Source organism: Stomoxys calcitrans, chromosome 4, assembly GCF_963082655.1.
Source record: "Stomoxys calcitrans chromosome 4, idStoCalc2.1, whole genome shotgun sequence".
In the NCBI taxonomy this organism is placed as follows: Eukaryota; Metazoa; Arthropoda; class Insecta; order Diptera; family Muscidae; genus Stomoxys; species Stomoxys calcitrans.
The window spans coordinates 103,463,422-103,482,902 of record NC_081555.1 but is presented as its reverse complement, the minus strand read 5'-3'; the positions used below and the strand labels follow the sequence as shown (position 1 = coordinate 103,482,902).

Sequence of the window (19,481 nt, the reverse complement as noted above, 5' to 3'; positions counted from 1 at the left end):
ATCTGGACCGATCTGTGCAATATCGCAGAAGTATGTCGAGGGGCTTAATTTAACTGACTTCCCAAATTTTGACGGCATCGGACAATAAGTGCACCTTTTATGGGCCTAAGACACTAATTCGGAGGATCGGTCTATATGGCAGCTATATCCAAATCTGGACGGATCCGAGCCAAATTAACGAAGGATGTCGAGGGGCCTAACACACATCACTGTCCCAAATTTCGGCGAAATTGGATAATAAATGTGGCTTTTATGGGCCTAAGACCCTAAATCGGTGGATCGGTCTATATGACAGCTATATCCAAATCTGGACCGATCTGGGCCGAATTGAAGAATGATGTTGAAGGGCCTAACACAACTCAGTGTCTTAATTTTCAGCAAAATCGGATAATAAATGTGGCTTTTATGGACTTAAGACCCTAAATCGGAGGATCGGTCTATATGGCAGCTATAACCAAATCTGGACCGATCCGTGCCAAATTAATGAAGGATGCCGAGGGGTCTAACACAACTCACTGTCCTAAATTTCAGCGAAATTGGATAATAAATGTGACTTTTATGGGCCTAAGACCCTAAATCGGCGGATCGGTCTATATGGGAGCTATATCAAGATATAGTCCGATATAGCCCAAATTCGAACTTAACCTGCTTATGGATAAAAAAAGAATCTGTGCAAAGTTTCAGCTCAATATCTCATTTTTTTAAGACTGCAGCGTGATTTCAACAGACAGACGGACGGACATGGCTATATACTTTATTGGGTCGGAAATGGACATTTCGATGTGTTGCAAACGGAACGACAACATGAATATACCCCCATCCTTCGGTCGATTTTGAAATTTCAAATGTTTATATTGACAAAATATGAACTCTTGAGAACATGCCTTATTTATTACACAAAATCGGTAACACTGTTCTCATGTATCTCCTTTCAGCCTTCTTACCCCCCTAGATCTATTGTAAAGAGGCGATTGACGATGACGATGAAGAAGAAGATAACAATACCCACAACACGTCAAAGGTGATGATGATATAGATGAAGAGGATGATTTTGATGCTGATTTTCTCTTAAGATGCACACTCAAGTGTAATGGTTAGTCTTCGACAGATGCTGCTTTTTCTACATCTTCAGCTTCGACTGATGCCCAACATATAATTCATGTTGCTTGAATCCATCCATTGTTATGGCTGTTGTTCGATATCGAAGTGGCTGCTGGACATTGTAATATTTTACATAAAAGCCTTTTGCTGCTGTAACTACGATAATGATTAATGATCTAAATTGGAGATTTCATCGTTAAAGGGGCCTTTGTACAATAGTTACAGACAAAGGGATGGAGGTGATGCATGCGTAGTACCACAACATAGACACAACGACATAGTACAACATTGGTCTTGGTATCGCAGTATCGATTTGAGCTCATTTCGTAAACTCCAATAAGAGAGGTCATTTAACTCCTCTTATCGAGATATGTATTTAATATGAAATTGATGAAATTAATCAAAATATTATAACATGCCCTCAATGTGAACAATAGAGTAGCTAAAATTATGAAATAAGTAGCATGAGTTATAATTGGTAGTAGTGTTCCTTAACAAAGGTGTATTGTCTTTGGAGTGACCTAATATTGATGCATTTCAATGTATTGCAGTATGTGATGCAGAGGAAAATTTTTACATTAATATTCCATTTAGAAGCTGGATGTATTGCCGTATGTGATGAGAAATGCAAACTGGTTAAGTTGTTAAAAAAAACAGAAAATTTATAATTTAAAATTCTCTATAGAAAATCAGTGTGTCAAAAATTTCTATACAAAAAGGAAAAAAAAATCTAAAAAAATAAATTTTGAAGAGATCTTGTATCAAATATATCAACTATATATCCAGCAAAATGTTTGCTTCCAAAGATGTAGAAAAATTTAGTTTTTTGCTATCTTTTAATTTTTTAAGAGCTATAGGAAAGTTAACAAAAGACAGTAAGGAAAGGCAAAAGATGGGCGGTGCCGACTTTATAATACCCTACATCTACCCTATAGGTACAAAGTGGGAGCTATGTCTAATTCTGAAACAAGACTCGACTAAGAATGTCAAGAATGTCCAGAAAATCAAGAATATATCGTGTCTCAGATCAATATTTCGGTGTATTAGAAACGGGATGACGAAATTAGTAGATCGCCATCCTATGGTGAAGGGTTTAAAAATAAATAAGGTTTTGGCAAAACTCCACCCTATGGCTATATGTGGGACTCAAGTGAAAGGTATTTAAGAGTAGAAAACGAATCTGGTATCCATGTCAATATGGGCAAAGGTGGCGCTGAGATGAATGGTATATGGGGGTAAAGAAATAATTTGATATCTATTTTCAGTGCAAAGTATCGGATGTCCACCCCTGTCCCAAAACACCACCCAATCCGTATATATACAATATATTTACCAATGAAGTGTTTGGGAGTAGAGAAGGATTTTGATATCCATATTTGGGGCGGAATGTCTGAGAAGCCATGCCACGAATATTTTTTTACAGTCTTATAGTAACCTAAAAACAAATGTTTGGTATCCATTGTTTAAAAGGGATAGTAGGCATCCCTACTGGCATGGGACTTAAATTCAATGTATTTGTGAATAAAATACAAATTTAAAATCCAATGATTATTGCGGTTTTTAAATGAAAGCTTTTTGGGAGTACAGCAAAAATTGATACTCAATTTTAGGGGACAATGTCTCTAGGAGGTCCTACCTACCCGAAAAACACCGCAAAACAGAACTTATTTACCCACCATGGCAATACTGGTATGGGTCCCATATAAAAAGCGTTGGAGAGTAGAGCACGAACCTCATATTATTTTAGGGGGCCCAGTATCTAGGTGGCCGTATCTGGTTGGCCAACACACGCCCAAAACATACCCAAACAGAACTTATTTACCGACCGATTTGGGAGTCTAGCACGATTTTGAGATTCGCATTAGGGACGTCCAGTGGGAGAAAATTAAAAAATAAAAAACTAGTAAAAAATAGGATATTTGAGAACGGTATCTCTATCTCTATCCTTTGAAATGGTTAAAGCTTAGGTGTTATCGAAATTATGTGCATAATTTCAAAGTCCTAGGTGGTCCGAGCGCCTCACTCACCCACACTCTCATCCAATATTTTAACATATAAAAATTAAAAATCGTATATCCCCGAAACCAGTAGAGATATTGTATGGCTTAAACGTATTTTTTGTAGGGATTTTTGAGTACTATCCAGCAAAAGAATTTTGAAATCGGACCACATATGAAGGTTCGGCAGTCCGAGGGAACCAAATGAAGGGGCCAGCCAAGAGGCGCCCCGACAACCTAGGGCCTTAAAATTTTGCACATGGTCTCGATAATACCTGAGTTTTAACTATTTTAATTTTCAAAGTGTTATCTCTATCCGTTATTTAATTGCATATTTTTTAACTTCCAACAAATCTGCCTAGTTTGGACTTAACGGGTTCAAAACCTGATATACCCCCCATATAAAATAATTTCCGACTTTGAGACGGTAGAGGTCGCAATTATTATCCAATTTGGATGAAATTTTGCATGGAGTGTTTTGTTTTCACTTCCAATAAATGTGCCAGGTATGGTCCAAATCGATTCGTATCCTGATATAGCTCCAATATAAACCGATTTCGGATCTTGATTTCTTGAGCCGCTAGAGAGCGTAATAATTATCCCTGAAATTTTGCATGAGTGATTTGTTATGACTTGCAACAACTTTGCCAAATATGGTTTAAATCGGTTCATAACCTGATGTAAATTTCATATAAACAGATCTTCCGATTTTATTTCTTGAGCGATTATAGGGAGCGATTCTTATCCGATCTGCCTGAAATTTTACATAATGACTTCCAATTTGGTCTCCAACATCCAAACCAAATATGGACCCAATCTGTTCATAGCTTGGTATAGCTCCCAAACCATAGCAATTCTTATTCATTACCCTTTGTTTGCCACTAAAGAGATATCGGCCAAATAACTTGACAAATGTGATCCATGGTAGAGGATATATAAGATTCGGCCCTGCCGAACATACCACGCTCCTACTTGTTCTTTATGCGGAATAGACATTTCTTCTCTCTCCTTTTTCTCCCAATGCCTTCCCTTTATCTGACGCGTTGCTACTGATTGCAGGATTGCTCTGTATGCCGCATTCTTGGCTTCGCTAGCACATCGTCACTTTTGGAAGTACCATGCGTTTCTTGGTGATTTTCTCGTGAGTCGTGATTTTATTCACTCACGTTTCACGCGTGACACGACAACTCGGTATTCTTTTCGAAATTTTTATATCCACCATGATTGCATAAGGGGGGTATATTCATTTAGTCATTCCGTTTGCAACACATCCAAATATCTATTTCCGACGCGACAAAGTATATATATTTCTGATCGTTTTACAATTCTAAGACGATATAAAGGATTTGATATAGCTGCCATATAGACCGATCTTCCAATTAGGGGTCTTAATCCCATAAAAATCGGATTTGTTGCCGGATTTCGCTGAAACTGTGACTTGTATAAGAGTTGTCGGGACCTGAATCAAATATGATCTAGACCAACCCCCATTTGAATGTTACTTTACATATGGTAGTGGAGTTGTTATAATAGAGGATGGTTAATTTATCCATGGTGGTGGATATCCAAAGTTTGTCACGGCCAAACTTAACACGTTCTTACTTTTTCTTCCTATGTTATTATTTGGAGACGCTTCATGCTTTACGCCCAACTTCATACTTCCAGTGCCATTTCGTACAATTTTGTACTATTCTTTAACAAAGTATGCGAAAAACCCTGTTGTGACTCGCACCTATGACCCATAACCAGCATTTGTACCAGATTTCATGATTTTAACTTTAGTTACTTTGGACTCTACGGTGATCAGTCAGTCTATCAATCACGCGAGATAAGCTCTTTTATATTTTGGCCTAATTTTGTTGTAATTGTTTTTTTTTTTTCTTTTGGTTTATCACTTCAATTTGAAATTCCAACGTAAATTCCGCTTAGCAACAGGAATTCTGCCTTATATTTGTTTTACAGTGGACACCGGATAAGTGCAACGCTAAAAATACATCTACTTGATTTCACTTATCTATAATTTACAGTTTAGCGTAGTTCGGATAAGTGAAATTAGTTATCTCGATATCTCTTTTTAGACAAACAGAGAATATTGAATAAGAACTGTTATGCTATTGGAGTTATATCAAGTTAAAGTCCGATTCAGACCATAAATGAATGCTGAACATTGTAGAAGTCATTGTGTAATATTTCAGTTCATTCGGATAAGAATTGCGCCTTGTAGGGGCTCAGGAAGCAAATCGGGAGATCGGTTTATATGGGAGCTGTATCCAGCAATAGATTGATTTAGACCACATTCGACACGTATTTTGAAGGTCAAGGAAGAAGCCGTTGTATAAAATTTCTGCCAAATCGGATGAGAATTGCGCTCTCTAGAGGCTCAAGAAGTCAAGATCCCAAATCGGTTTATATGTCAGCTATATCAGTTTATGTACCGATTTGCACCATACTTATCACAGTTATTGCAAGTCATAACAAAACACGTCATGCAAAATTTCAGCCAAATCGGATGAGAATTGCGTTCTCTAGAGGCTCAAGAAGTCAAGATCCCAGATAGGTTTATAAATATGTCAGCTATATCAGGTTATGTACCGATTTGAACTATACTTAGCACAGTTGATGGAAGTGATACCAAAACACTACGAGCGAAATTACAGCCAAATTGGATAAGACTTGAGCCTTCTAAAAGCTCAAGAAGTCAAGATCCATAATCGGTTTATGTAGCACCTATACCAGGTTATGGACCGATTTGGACCGTACATCGCACAAATGTTGAATGTGACACCAAAACACCACATGCAAAATTACAGCCAAATCGGATAAGAATTGCGTCTTCCAAAAGCTCAAGAAGTCTAGCTATATCAAAACATGAACCGATTTGACCCATTTACAATCCCAACCGACCTATTTCAAAAATTTCAAGCGTCTAGCTTTACTCCTTCAAAAGTTAGCGTACTTTCGGCAGACAGCCAAATCGGATAAGAATTTCGCCTGCTAAAAGCTCAAGAAGTCTAGACCCAAGATCGGTTTATATGGCAGCTACATCAGGTTATGTACCGATTTGAACCATACTTAGCACAGTTGTTGGAAGTGATATCAAAACCCTGCGAGCAAACTTTCAGTCAAATCGGACGAGAATTGCCCCATCTGGAGGCTCAAGAAGTCAAGACCCAAGATCAATTTATATGGCAGCTATATCAAAACATGAACCGATTTGACCCATATACAATCCCAACCGACCTACACTAATAAGAAGTATTTGCGCAAAATTTCAAGCGGCTAGCTTTACTCCTTCAGAACTTAGCGTGCTTTCGACAGACAGACGGACGGACGGACAGACGGGCCGACATGGCTAGTTCGACTTAAAATGTCACGATAATTGGTATAGCCCCATCCTATGGTGGAGGGTATTACAAAAGAACTGCTATGATGTTGCAGCTATATCAAGTTATGGTCCGCGTCGAATTGAGTTGAATGTGGGAGACCATAGTAGAAGTCATTGTCATCGGTTTGTATGGGAGTTGTATCAGGCTATAGACCGATTTCGACCATATTTGACACGTACTGATATAGCTGTCATGTAAACGGATCGTGCATCTTGATTTCTTGAGCCACTAGAGGGCGTAATATTTATCCACTTTGACTGAAATTTCGCATGGCGTTTTTTGTTATGACTTCTAACAACTGTGCCAAATATGGTTAAAATAGGTAGCTAACTCGATATAGCTGCCTTATAAACCGATCTGGAATCTAGACTTCTTGAGCGGCTAGAGGGCGCAATTCTCATCCGATTTGGCTGAAATTTTGCATGAGGTGTTTTATTATGACCTTCAACAACTGTACTCAGAATGGTTGAAATCGGTTCATAACCTGATATAGCTACCATATAAACCGATCAGGGGTCTTGACTTCTTGAGCCTCTACAGGGAGCAACTCCTATCCGATTTGGCTGAAATTTCGCATGAGGTGTTTTGTTATGACATTCAACAACTATGCTAAGAATAGTTCAAATCGTACCACAACCTGATATAGCTGCCAAATAAACCGATCTGGGCTCATGACTTCTTGAGCCTCTACAGGGAGCAATTCCTATCCGACTTGGCTGAAATTTTGCATGAAGTGTTTTGTTATGACTTTCACCAACTGTGCTAAGAATAGTTCAAATTGGGCCATAACCTGATATAGTTACCATATAAACCGATCTGGGGACTTGACTTCTTGCCCTCACTAGAGGGCGCAATTATTATCCGATTTGGCTGAAATTTTGTACATCGGCTTCTCTCATGACCTTTAATATACGTGTCGATTATAGCATGAATCGGTTCATAGCCTTATACAGCTCCCTAATAATCGATCTCCCAATTTTACTTCTTCAACCCCTAAAGTACGCTATTCTTACTAGATTTGGCGGAAATTTTACCCAATGACTCCTACTATGGTCTCCAATATTCAGTTCAATTATGGTCCGAAATGAACCATAACTTGATATTGTTACAATAACATAGCAATTCTTTTCTTTTATTCTTTGTTTGCCTAAAAAGAGATACCGTGGCAAGAGCTCGGCAAATGCGATCCATGGTGTAGGGTATATAAAATTCGGCCCGGACGAACTTAGCACGCTTTTACTTGTTAAAATTCCAAAAGTTTCATACAGAAATAACATTTTCACTTATGCGGTTTCAGTTTCATATAAAAACGGAATTTGGGGTGTATATATAAGTTCAGTTTTTTCACTTAAGCATATTACAGTTATGCGGTTTCGACTGTATACTAGCTTGCCAGAGTACTGTATTCCTATATGCGAATGCTTACCATAGTCCACACAGTTTACTATTTTGCACAGATTTTAAAGTGCTTTGAAATTATGTTTTGGTAGCCACAAGAGGAGGTTAAGTATAAACATTTTGCCCACCTATGATTAAAGATCTTCCAACTAGTTTTGAATTTTTTGCGGCATTTATGTTCAACGCCTTAATCTTCGCTCTGCTGGTGAAACCTTACTTGAAGGGAGTAAACGATATACGCTATTTTCTTGGTTTAATTATTGATGTTAACAAAATACCAAATTGAGCACCATATAACTTGGGCAAATTGAACTAAACGAATATTCAATTAACGTCTTTGTTTTGATAAAAAAAACATCTGTAATTGAAACATGAAACATCCTTGGCTTATTTTGTTATGTATTATGGCCCATATTTAGCTATCGCTGTTGAGTAGGTTTTTGGTGCTATAACTACAAAACGTAACGACGCGGCTATCATAGGTGTATTGCCTCTTATACAAATCAATGAGATAAAAATTGGCATTGAGATCAAGTGCCTTAACGGCATTATGGTGAAGATTCCTTCGTAGTTAGGTTTAAGTCTCTTGAAACAAAAAAAAAAAAAAAAGAAAAATAATAAAAATGCAGAAATACGCAACACTCGGTTTGTCTTTCTTTCTTTGTAGTTTAAACTAATTCCGACTACTATTTTTCGTGCATACATATATCGATAAATTTGGATACTAGGGTGGACGTTGACATAAATATTTGTGTTTGGATAGAAATGAGTTTAATAAGATGGCGCCGACTATATAGTACCGTACACCTACCCTAAAAGTTTTAATACGGCAAACGTGTTCAGGTGTGCAATAAAAAAATTATCGGGAAATTGTAGAAGTAAAAACTAGTCGATAAATCTATATGGGAGCTATATTTAAATCTCCACTGATTTCAATGCAAATCACCAGAAGTCATAGGAGGGAATCATTCCTGCCAAATTTCATGGCGTTTCTGTAGTTTGATTATAAATTAACACGGACAGACGGACTTAGCTAGATCGATTTAGAAAATGATTCTGAGTCCATCCGACTAAATGTGTCTCTCTCTCTCTCTTCTTTATTGGTGTTACAAACAAATGCACATCTATCTATCTTAATTCCATGTACCACAGTGGTGTAGAGTAAATTTGTGCGTGCAATAAATCGAAATATCCATTTCGAACCCTATTACATTTAGCCGAACCGGACCATCTCCGCTGCGCCTTTTTAACTCTCTAATATCTTTTTAGGGTGGGGACACTTCGCCCTGAATGGGGATATTGAATTCAAGCCATTGTAGCCTATGACGCTGAACCCGTTCGAATCCTGGCGAGAACATCAGATTTTATCCCATCTTAATGTTGGTGACATTTGCGAGGTACAATGCCATGCATGGTCATTTAAAAAATTTTCCCCAAAGAGGTGTCAAACTGCGGGACGCCGTTCGGACTTAGCTATAAAAAAAAGGTCCCTTATCCTTCAGTTTAAATTTGAATCAGAAAGCACTCATTGATGTGTGAGAATTTGCCCCTTCTCGGTCCTGTTGGTAATGTTCTTCCTTAGGGTAATGTTCTTATTAGGGGAGGCATGAGACTTAGACATTTCGACTCATATATGGATATCAAATTCGTGCTGCACTTCCAAATCCCTTTAATTTGAGCCCCATATTGCCATGGCCGGTAAATATGAACCGTTTGGAGAGTGTTTTGGGGCTGGGGCGGTCACCGGCACTTTGCACTGAATATAGATATCATTTCGTTCTTTATTCCCAACGGAAATTAAATTCAGTTCAGTTAGTGGGTGCTTTAGAGCTTACCCCAAAACACTTGGCTCCAAAATTGGATATCAAATTCGTTTTCTACTCACAAATACCTTTCATTTAAGTCCCCTATTGTCATAATGGATCAATGAACCTATTTGACTTATTTTTGGAAAGAAAAGCGCCACCTAGACTTGAACACAAGTTTTAATGTCATATTCGTGATCTACTCCTAAATACCTTTCATTTGAGTCCCACATAGACATGATCGGCTAATATACCCATTTATGGGTACTTGGCGGTGGGGCGACCTCCCATTACTTAGACCTAATTTGTTATGCCATATTTGTAATCTACTGTCGAATATTTTCATTTCAGGCCCATGTTGATATGAACGTCGAATATATCTGTTTAGAGGAGTTTTTGGGTTAGGGAGGCCCTCCGGGTACTTGGACCCAAATTTTAATACGATATTCGTTTTCTAGTCTCCAATACCTTTTAATTTGATAATCTTATTGTGCCTATCGGTCCACTTTTGGTTTTGGATGGCGTTGTTGGGGTAGGGGAAGGGACCGCCCCTATCCGATATCTAAAACTTATATAGCCTATGTTTCCTTCCAGACAAACTGACACAATCTGTGCAAATTTTAACAAAATTGGTTCAGCCGTTCTGTTCCTTTCCAAGTCGCATATAGTCACGATGGGTCATATGCCCTTTAAAGGCATTTTTGGGGGGTAGGGTGATCCCCTATACATCGATCTGATTTTGTATGCCAGATTCGTAATATACTCCCGAATACCTTTCATTTGAGGCCCATATTGACATGAACGCCCAATATGTCTGTTTGGGGCAATTGTTGGGTTTGGGCGGCCCGACGGGTACTTAGAGCCAAATTTTAATGCCAAAGAGTTCAGAAATTGGCGTTCGAATAAGAATGACTGCACTGAACTGCTGCGCAAATAGGCAAGAACTTCATGTGCCAGGGTAATTAGACAGGAAATACTTTTTCACAAACAACATCTATGTGCCAGAGTTATTGCTTCTCCAAAGAGGAGCAAGAGCTTTAAGTCATTTATGAAAAGAGGCCAATTCTCGTCAAAGATGACCAAATATTCACAGACTCCCGACGTTCGAGAACGTATCGAATGCAACATTTGAAGGCTTACGGAAATTCGCTGAAGAAATTTTTTCTGATGTTCTCGCCAAGATTTGAATCCAGGTATTTAGCGTCGTAGATGAACATGCTAACCTCTGCGCTACGGTGGCCTCCTTCAACTACGTTCAGTTTGTGGTGGTGGGTTCGCAAGATTCGGGTCGGCCGAACTTACCACGTATTTACATGTCAAACCCACTACCACAGGGGGGGGGGGGGGTTATGCTAATCTAGTCCCGTTTGTAACATCTCAAAATATTGACCTGAGACCTTTCAGAGTGTGAAGGCGATCAAGAGTATTAACACTGTAATACTCTTGATCGCCTTCACACTCTGAGTCGCCCGTCCGTTTGTTGAAATCACCATATCGTTCGACAAATGAAGATATCCGGTTGAAATTTTTCACAGATACTTTTTATCCATAGCGTTTGATAATGGAAGATATACGCTGCACAAATACTTTTTATCATCGATGTAGGTCGATGGGGTTTGCAATGGAAACACATCTGTTAAGGTTTAGATATAGCCTTTATAAAGACCGATCGCCAGTTTCAGCCCCTAGTGGCCTCAACTCTTATCCGATTTGGTTGACATTTGGCACAAAGACTTCTGCTATGACTTTTAACATCCAAATATGATCCCAATCGGCATACATGCTGATATAGCCCCCATATAAACAGATATGGCCCTCAATTTTCACCCGATTTCGGTGAAATTTGGCACAAAAACTAGTGCCATGAATTTCAGCGTCCGTGCAAAGAATGATAATCGGTATATACAGCGGTCAAAAAAAGTATTCATCATTCAATGTTTTTTTTAATAAGTCTACAAAAGACAATTGGAATAAAAACATATTAAACTAATGATGCAGTAGTGCTTGTGTGATATATATGTACACAATTTCATTGTTTTTAAAGAAAAAATAGTATTTATTGGAACAAAAAGGGCCATTTTACAGCTGAACACAAAAAATTAAACAAAAAAAGTATTCATCATTGCAAAAAAACAAAAAAATAAATAAAATAATTTAAAAAAATTAATACTTTGTTATTCGACCACCGCGTCTTATAACTTCTTTTAAACGGTTTGACATCGATTGGACTAATTTAGCGGTTATATTTTGGTCTATATTAGTCCATTCCTCCATTATCACCTGTTGCATTTGACTCTTGCTCGAAAAATTGCGCGTTCTCAATTTGCGTTCGAGATGTTCCCAAAGATGTTCAATTGGGTTCAAGTCGGGACTTTGAGGAGGAGTTTTAATGACTTTGGGGCAGTTATACAGCATCCACATCTTGGTATTTAAAGCAGAATGTTTGGGGCCATTATCTTGATAATATTGAAAGTTATTACCAAGCCCAAGTTTTGCAGCACTATCTTTTAAATTCCTCTTTAAAATGTCAATGTAATACTTATGATCCATTACTCCATTAATAATTTCAAGATTTCCCGCTTCTGAAGCCGCCATACACCCCCAAACCATTAAACCACCTCCACCATGTTTTACAGTAGCAACTGTGTTTCGTTCTTCAAGCTCTGTATTTGGTTTTCTGTACACTATGACCTTTCTATCGCACCCAAAAAGATTAAACTTGCTCTCGTCTGCAAAAATGACTGTTTTCCAAAATGATTCGGGCTGTTTTACATACATTTTTGCGAAGTTTAGCCTTTTCACTCGGTTTATTTTATTTATAAAGGGCTTCTTACGTGCAGTTCTTCCTCTGTAACTATGCCTTTTGAGTGTATTTCGAATTGTTTGTGTAGTAACTTCCTTCCCTAAATATTCCATAGTGTTTTTACGAAGAATGGTCGCATTTGTCTTCGGAGTTTTCTGAACTTGCCGCACTAGCCAACGCACATCTCCAACTGAAAGTGCTTTTGGTCGACCAGATCTTGGTTTATTGTCAACAGTTTTCGTTTCTGTCCACTTTCTGATGATGGATTGTATAGTAGATCGTGGTCTATTTAATATTTCACTGATAGTTTTTTGAGTTAAACCATTCCTGTGGTGTTTTGTTATCAAAACTTTTACCTCATCAGAAACCTCGTTTTGCTTACGACCCATTTTGACAAAAACTATATTTTCAATGAAATTAAATATTTGCTGTCAAGGGCAAAGCCTCCTTTACTAAATAAAACAGAAAAGGGGGATTCCCAAATAATATTTGAATTTGACTTTGATGATAGCACATCAATGATGAATACTTTTTTTGTTCTGTTTTTGGTGTTATTATATAAAATTGCATTTTTTGCGCTAATTAAATTTATTTTTTGAATTTATTTTAAAACATATTACGAAAAATAAACTATTGCATAAAACTGCATTATTTGTTTACTTTAAATTTTCTTCAATTACCCAAAATAAGTGAATTTATTATCAATTTTGCTAATGATGAATACTTTTTTTGACCGCTGTATACCGATTTGGCCCCATTAAATACCGATTGCCAGATATGACTTCCTGTGATCACACAGGCCGCACCCAATTCCCGAATCGATGAATATATATAAACCGATCCTGGATCTTAACTTCTTGAGCCTCTAGAGGGCGCGATTCTCATGCGATTTGGCTGAAATTTTGCACTAGTAATTTTTTTTTTACTTCCAACAACTGCACCATTTATGATCCAAATCGGTTCGTAACTTGATATAGCTCCAACTGATTTCGGATCATAACTTCTTGAACCGCTAGAGAGCGCAATTATTATCAGATCTGACTGAAATTTTGCATAAAGTGTTTTTGTTTGACCGTCAATAACTGTTCCGAAATTTCGCACAATGACTTCCACTTTGGTCTTCAACAGCCATTCCAGTAATAGCATAGGAATTCTTATCCATTATCTTTTGCTCGCCGAAAAAGAGAAACCATGCAAAGATCTTGACAAATGTGATCCAAGGTGGAGGGTATATAACATTCCGTCCGGCTCAAATTGGCACTCTTTTACTTGTTTTTCTTGTTAAATACACGTTTCCCCACTTTTCTTCTTTATCTGAAACGTTGCTACCAACTGCGTAGTTGTTATGTAGGCGCATTCTTGGCTTCAGTGCAGATTGCTTTGGTGAGCTGAAGTATAAGAATTATCAGTGTGTCGCATTGAGGATCACTTTTTTATTTTTGGTTTCAGTATCATATAGGCATTTTTTTGTCGCACCATTGGTTTTTTTGGGGGAGACTTCTCGTAACAAATACGGATATCGCTACGTTTTTCATGAAGTGGGCGATGTTAGCTGTAGGTCCAATGCGTTAAATCGAGAGTTTGGTCTATATGACAGTTTTATCCATATGTGATCGAGCGTAAAAAATAGCACTCAAGAAAAATTCATTTCTTTTGTCAAGTGACTCAAAGCAAACGTTATGCAAATGCTCCTCTGACCACCTCAATGTGCGGCGATGCAAGCAAATTGAAATTTTATTTGTGAAAAATTACCCATCATCTGCAGTAAATCTGTGGGCATGAGTTGGCAGTTCAAAACATTGATTTTAAAGTTTATTTCGATTACTACTTTTAGTGGTTAAGGTATGGGTTCACATTGGTTCTTCATCATCATCATCATCATCGTCATCTTCATGTGCTTTGCGTGCTTCACACTTGGTAAAAATTTTTGGAATTTGATTTCAAATGGGGGCTTTGTATTTTTTGGAGTTTTGTTTTGCTACCATTTTCGTGACAATGAGAGGTTTTTCAATGTCATCCCAATTAAAACCGCAAGAGAAGACACAACAGCAATGAAACACAGCATCTTCTTCTCCTCATGCATGCACAGTGAGCAGCAATATTTTTTTTTATTTTTTTTTTCTTTTGGGGAAGGGGAAAAGTGTATATAAAAGCAAACGGCTGCTTAAAAAACTATAACAATTCAATTTTGTCTTCTCTTGCAATAAGGTGGTCCAAACACGAAAACAGTTCCCAAAATGGTTGGTATTTATTATTCCCACATTACAGCAACATGCCCAAAACGAGGATTAATTTATTTTTTTGTTTTTCATTTATTTTTTTATAGAAATTCGCTTTGGTGGTGGCTTGTGCCCTATTGGGTTGCACTGTAGCTGATGTCTCCCATTTGGGAGGTTCCTATGACTATCCCAAACAGGATTCCGGCTACAATTACAACGAACCAGCCCAACAGGGGGGTTATCATTACGACGCACCTGCTCCTCCACAGCAGAGTTATTTGCCTCCTGCCCAACCTCAGCAATCATATTTGCCTCCCTCTCCACCACAACAGTCGTACTTGCCACCCTCTAGGCCTCAACAAAGTTACTTGCCTCCTTCACCTCCCAAGCAGACTTACTTGCCTCCCTCTAAGCCTCAGCAAACCTACCTGCCTCCCGTTCAACCCCAACAGACCTACTTGCCCCCTGCCCAGCCTCAGCAAACCTACTTGCCACCTGCTCAACCTCAACAGACCTACTTGCCCCCTGCCCAGCCTCAACAAACTTACCTGCCACCTGCTCAACCTCAACAGACCTACTTGCCCCCTGCCCAGCCTCAACAGACCTACTTGCCCCCTGTCCAGCCTCAACAGACCTACTTGCCCCCTGCCCAACCCCAACAGACCTACTTGCCCCCCTCTGAACCTCAGCAAAGCTATTTGCCTCCCTCCCAACCCCAAAACACCTACTTGCCCCCTTCCGACAACGCTGGTCAAGATGGTGGCTATCGTTATCGTTTTGTCAAGCGTTACCGCCTCAGATCTTTCTAAGAAGTACTGATATCATCCGGTGATATTTTTCTACATTCTCTCTAGATATGTGAATTTCGTTACTGTTTTCCGACAAAAATTGTTAATTCTTTTTAAGTTTTAATTATAATATTTGTAATAAATTCAATTTTATATGAATTGTTTTTGTGTTTTTGTGTGTTACAGAAGATCAAACCGTAGCTTGGGGCAAAACTTTGAAAAATGGATTAAATTCAAGAAGTAGCAGGTAAAAACATAATAAATACAATAAAATAAAATAAAATAAAATAAAATAAAATAAAATGAAATAAAATAAAATAAAATAAAATAAAATAAAATAAAATAAAATAAAATAAAATAAAATAAAATAAAATAAAATTAAATAAAATAAAATAAAATTAAATAATATAAAATAAAATAAAATAAAAAATAATACAAAATAAAATAAAATTAAATAAAATAAAATAAAGTAAAATAAAATAAAAATAAAGTAAAATAAAATAAAATAAAATGAAATAAAATAAAATAAAATAAAATAAAATAAAATAAAATAAAATAAAATAAAATGAAATAAAATAAAATAAAATAAAATAAAATAAAATTGAATAAAATAAAATAAAATAAAATAAAATAAAATAAAATAAAATAAAATAAAATAAAACAAAACAAAATAAAATGAAATAAAATAAAATAAAATAAAATAAAATAAAATAAAATAAAATAAAATAAAATAAAATAATATAAAATAAAATAAAATGATATTAAATAAGTAAAAGGGCGTTTGGTTCGGCCGGACCGAACTTTGGATACCCACCACCTTGGGTATATATTTAAACCACCTTTCGTCATAATCCGGTGAAAACGCATAATTTATAGCCCCTTAGCAATTATATCGAAATATGGACCGATTTGGACCAAATTCGACACGGACATTGTGTGGTCTAATAAGTACAAGTCATTGTTCAATTTTCAAGAACAAATATTGGTTTTTTGGTAGCCATATCTAAATATAGACCGATCTGAACCATATACGATACGAAAAGTCTAATAAAAGTCACTGTATCAAATTTCAGCGAAATCGGACATTAATGTGCCTTTTATGCGACCAAGACTTCAAATCGAGTGATCGGTCTATATAGCAGCTATATCTAAACCTGAACCGATCTGGGCCAAATTGAAAAACTATGTCGAAGGGCCTAACTTGAGTCAATGTTTGAAATTTCAGCAAAATCAAACAATAAATGCGCCTTCTATGGGCCCAAGACCTTAAATCGGGAGATCAGTCTATATGGCAGCTATAACCAAATCTCGACCGATCTGGGCCATATTAGAAAAAATGTCGAAGGGCCTTACATAACTAACTGTCCCAAATTGCAGCAAAATAATATAATAAATGTGGTTTTTATGGGCCCAAAACCTTAAATCGAGAGATCGGTCTATATGGCAGCATTATCCAAACCTGAACCGATCTGAGCCAAATTGAAAAATTATGCCGAAGGGCCTAACATAAGTCAATGTTTGAAATTTCAGCAAAATCAAACAATAAATGCGCCTTCTATGGGTTCAAGACCTTAAATCGGGAGATCAGTCTATATGGCAGCTATAACCAAATCTCGACCGATCTGGGCCATATTACAAAAAAAATGTAGAAGGGCCTAACCTAACTCACTGTCCCAAATTTCAGCGTCATCGGACAATAAATGCGCCTTTTTTGAGGCCCAAAACCTCAAATCAAGAGATCGGTCCATATGGCAGCTATATCCAAATCTGTAGCGATCTGTACCAAATTGAGGAAGGATGTCGACTGGCCTATCACAACTCACTGTCCCAAATTTCGGCGTTGTCGGACAAAAAATGCGGGTTTTTTTTTTTGGCCCCAAACCTTAAATCGAGAGATCGGTCTATATGACAGCTATGTCCAAATCTGGACCGATCTGGCCCAAATTGAAAAATGATGTCGAAAGGCCTTACATAACTAACTGTCCCAAATTGCAGCAAAATAATATAATAAATGTGGCTTTTATGGGCCCAAAACCTTAAATTGAGAGATCGGTTTATATGGCTGTCACATCCAAATCTGGACCGATCTGGGCCAAATTAAAGAATGATGTCGAAGGGCCTTACATAACTAACTGTCCCAAGTTTCGGCAAAATCGGGCAATAAATGCGGCTTTAAATCGAGAGATCGGTCTATATGACAGCTATATCCAAATCAGGGCCGATCTGGCCCAAATTGTAAAATGATTTCGAAGGGCCTTATACAATTAACTATCTCAAATTTTGGCAAAATCGGACAATAAATGCGGCTTAAAATCGAAAGATCGATATATATGGCAAATATATCCGAAGCCAGAACGACCTAGGTTAAATTGAAGATGGATGTTGACTGGATGTCGACAACTCACTGTCCCAAATTTCAGCAAAATCGGATAACAAATGTGGCGTTTTTGGGCCTAAGATCCTAAATCGGCGGATCGGTCTAAAGGGGGGCTATATCAAGATATAGTCCGATATAGCCGATAGCATCTTCAAACGTATGCTGCTTATGGACAAACAAAGAATCTGAGCAAATCTTCAGCTCAATATCTCTATTTTTATACCCTCCACCATAGGATGGGGGTATACTAATGTCGTCATTCTGTTTGTAACACCTCAAATTATGCGTCCAAAACCTATAAAGTATATATATACGTGATCGTCATGACAGTTTAAGTCGATCTAGTTATGTCCGTCCGTCGGTTTGTTGAAAGCACGTTAACATTCGAAGGTGTAAAGATAGCCGCTTGCAATTTTGCACAAATATTTGTTACTAGTGTAGGTCAGTTGGGATTGTAAATGGGCCAAATCGGTCCATGTTTTGATATAGCTGCCATATAAACCGATCTTGAGTCTTGACTTCTCAAGCCTCTAGAGGAAGCAATTCTCGCCCGATTTGACTAAAATTTTGCGCGTGGTGTTTTGGTATCACTTCCAACAACTTAGTTAAGTAAGGCTCAAATCGGTCCATGTTTTGATATAGCTGCGATATTAAACTATCTTGGTTCTTGACTCCTTCGCCTAAGTCAGTAATTGTTGCGGCACAACAAGCCGTTTACTGTGCTTGTTGCTGCACAAGTGCTAAGTATGGATGAAATCGGTTTATAACCTGATATAGCTGTCATATAAACCGATCTGGGGTCTTGACTTCTTGAGCCTCTAGAGGGCACAATTCCTATCCAATTTGGCTGCAATTTTGCACGAGGTGTTCTGTTATGACTTCCAACAACTGTGCTAAGTATGGTTCAAATTGGTCCATAACCTGATATAGCTTCCATATAAACCGATTTGGGATCTTGACTTCTTCAGCCTCTATAGGGCGCAGTTATTATCCAATTTGGATGAAATTTTGAACAACGGCTTCTAGCATGACCTTGAACATACATGCGTAATATGGTGGGCTAGATCGACTTAAAATGACATGACGATCAAGTATATATATATATACTTTATTGGGTCTTAGAGGAATATTTCGAGGTGTTACAAACAGAATGACGATATTAGTATACCCCCATCCATATGGTGGAGGGTATAAAAATTAATCCTATCTCCACTCCATAGCTACCTCACCCATATCTCAATTGGCATTCATTTTGCCAATATCCACCTGCAATCAAGCTCCATAATCGCCCTCAATTTTTTGTGTTTTGCCAAACTCTATACCAAACAATCGGTTTTATGACAGGTAATAGCTTCAATGAAATATCGAACCATTGCGGCAAGAAGAGCAGTAACATAAGAAATTCCAATAACTGCATCATTTATCTTTCCTCAGAGCATATTTTTTAGCACCAGGATATTTTGTTTTAGAAGAACAAAAAAACAACATAAAATGAACGAAAGGACATACTGATTGAGTATATTCGAATCCTGTTCCTTGGGGCACTATACAACTACAAGCAGGACACATATGATTAATTTGCATATAAATGGTCACTATTGTCCTCA

General features: G+C 37.5%; 1 protein-coding gene across 1 annotated transcript in view; it reads left to right on the top strand.

The window, feature by feature from the left end:
* Positions 1 to 15,518, top strand: part of LOC106083241 (uncharacterized) — a 48,951-nt gene extending 33,433 nt beyond the window's left edge. Inside the window, exons 2-4 of the mRNA XM_059367219.1 lie at positions 14,325 to 14,407; positions 14,817 to 14,886; positions 15,103 to 15,518. Of these exons, the coding sequence (XP_059223202.1) occupies positions 14,325 to 14,407; positions 14,817 to 14,886; positions 15,103 to 15,518 (569 nt within the window). The remainder of the gene's footprint in view (positions 1 to 14,324; positions 14,408 to 14,816; positions 14,887 to 15,102) is intronic.
* Positions 15,519 to 19,481: the final 3,963 nt, after the last annotated feature.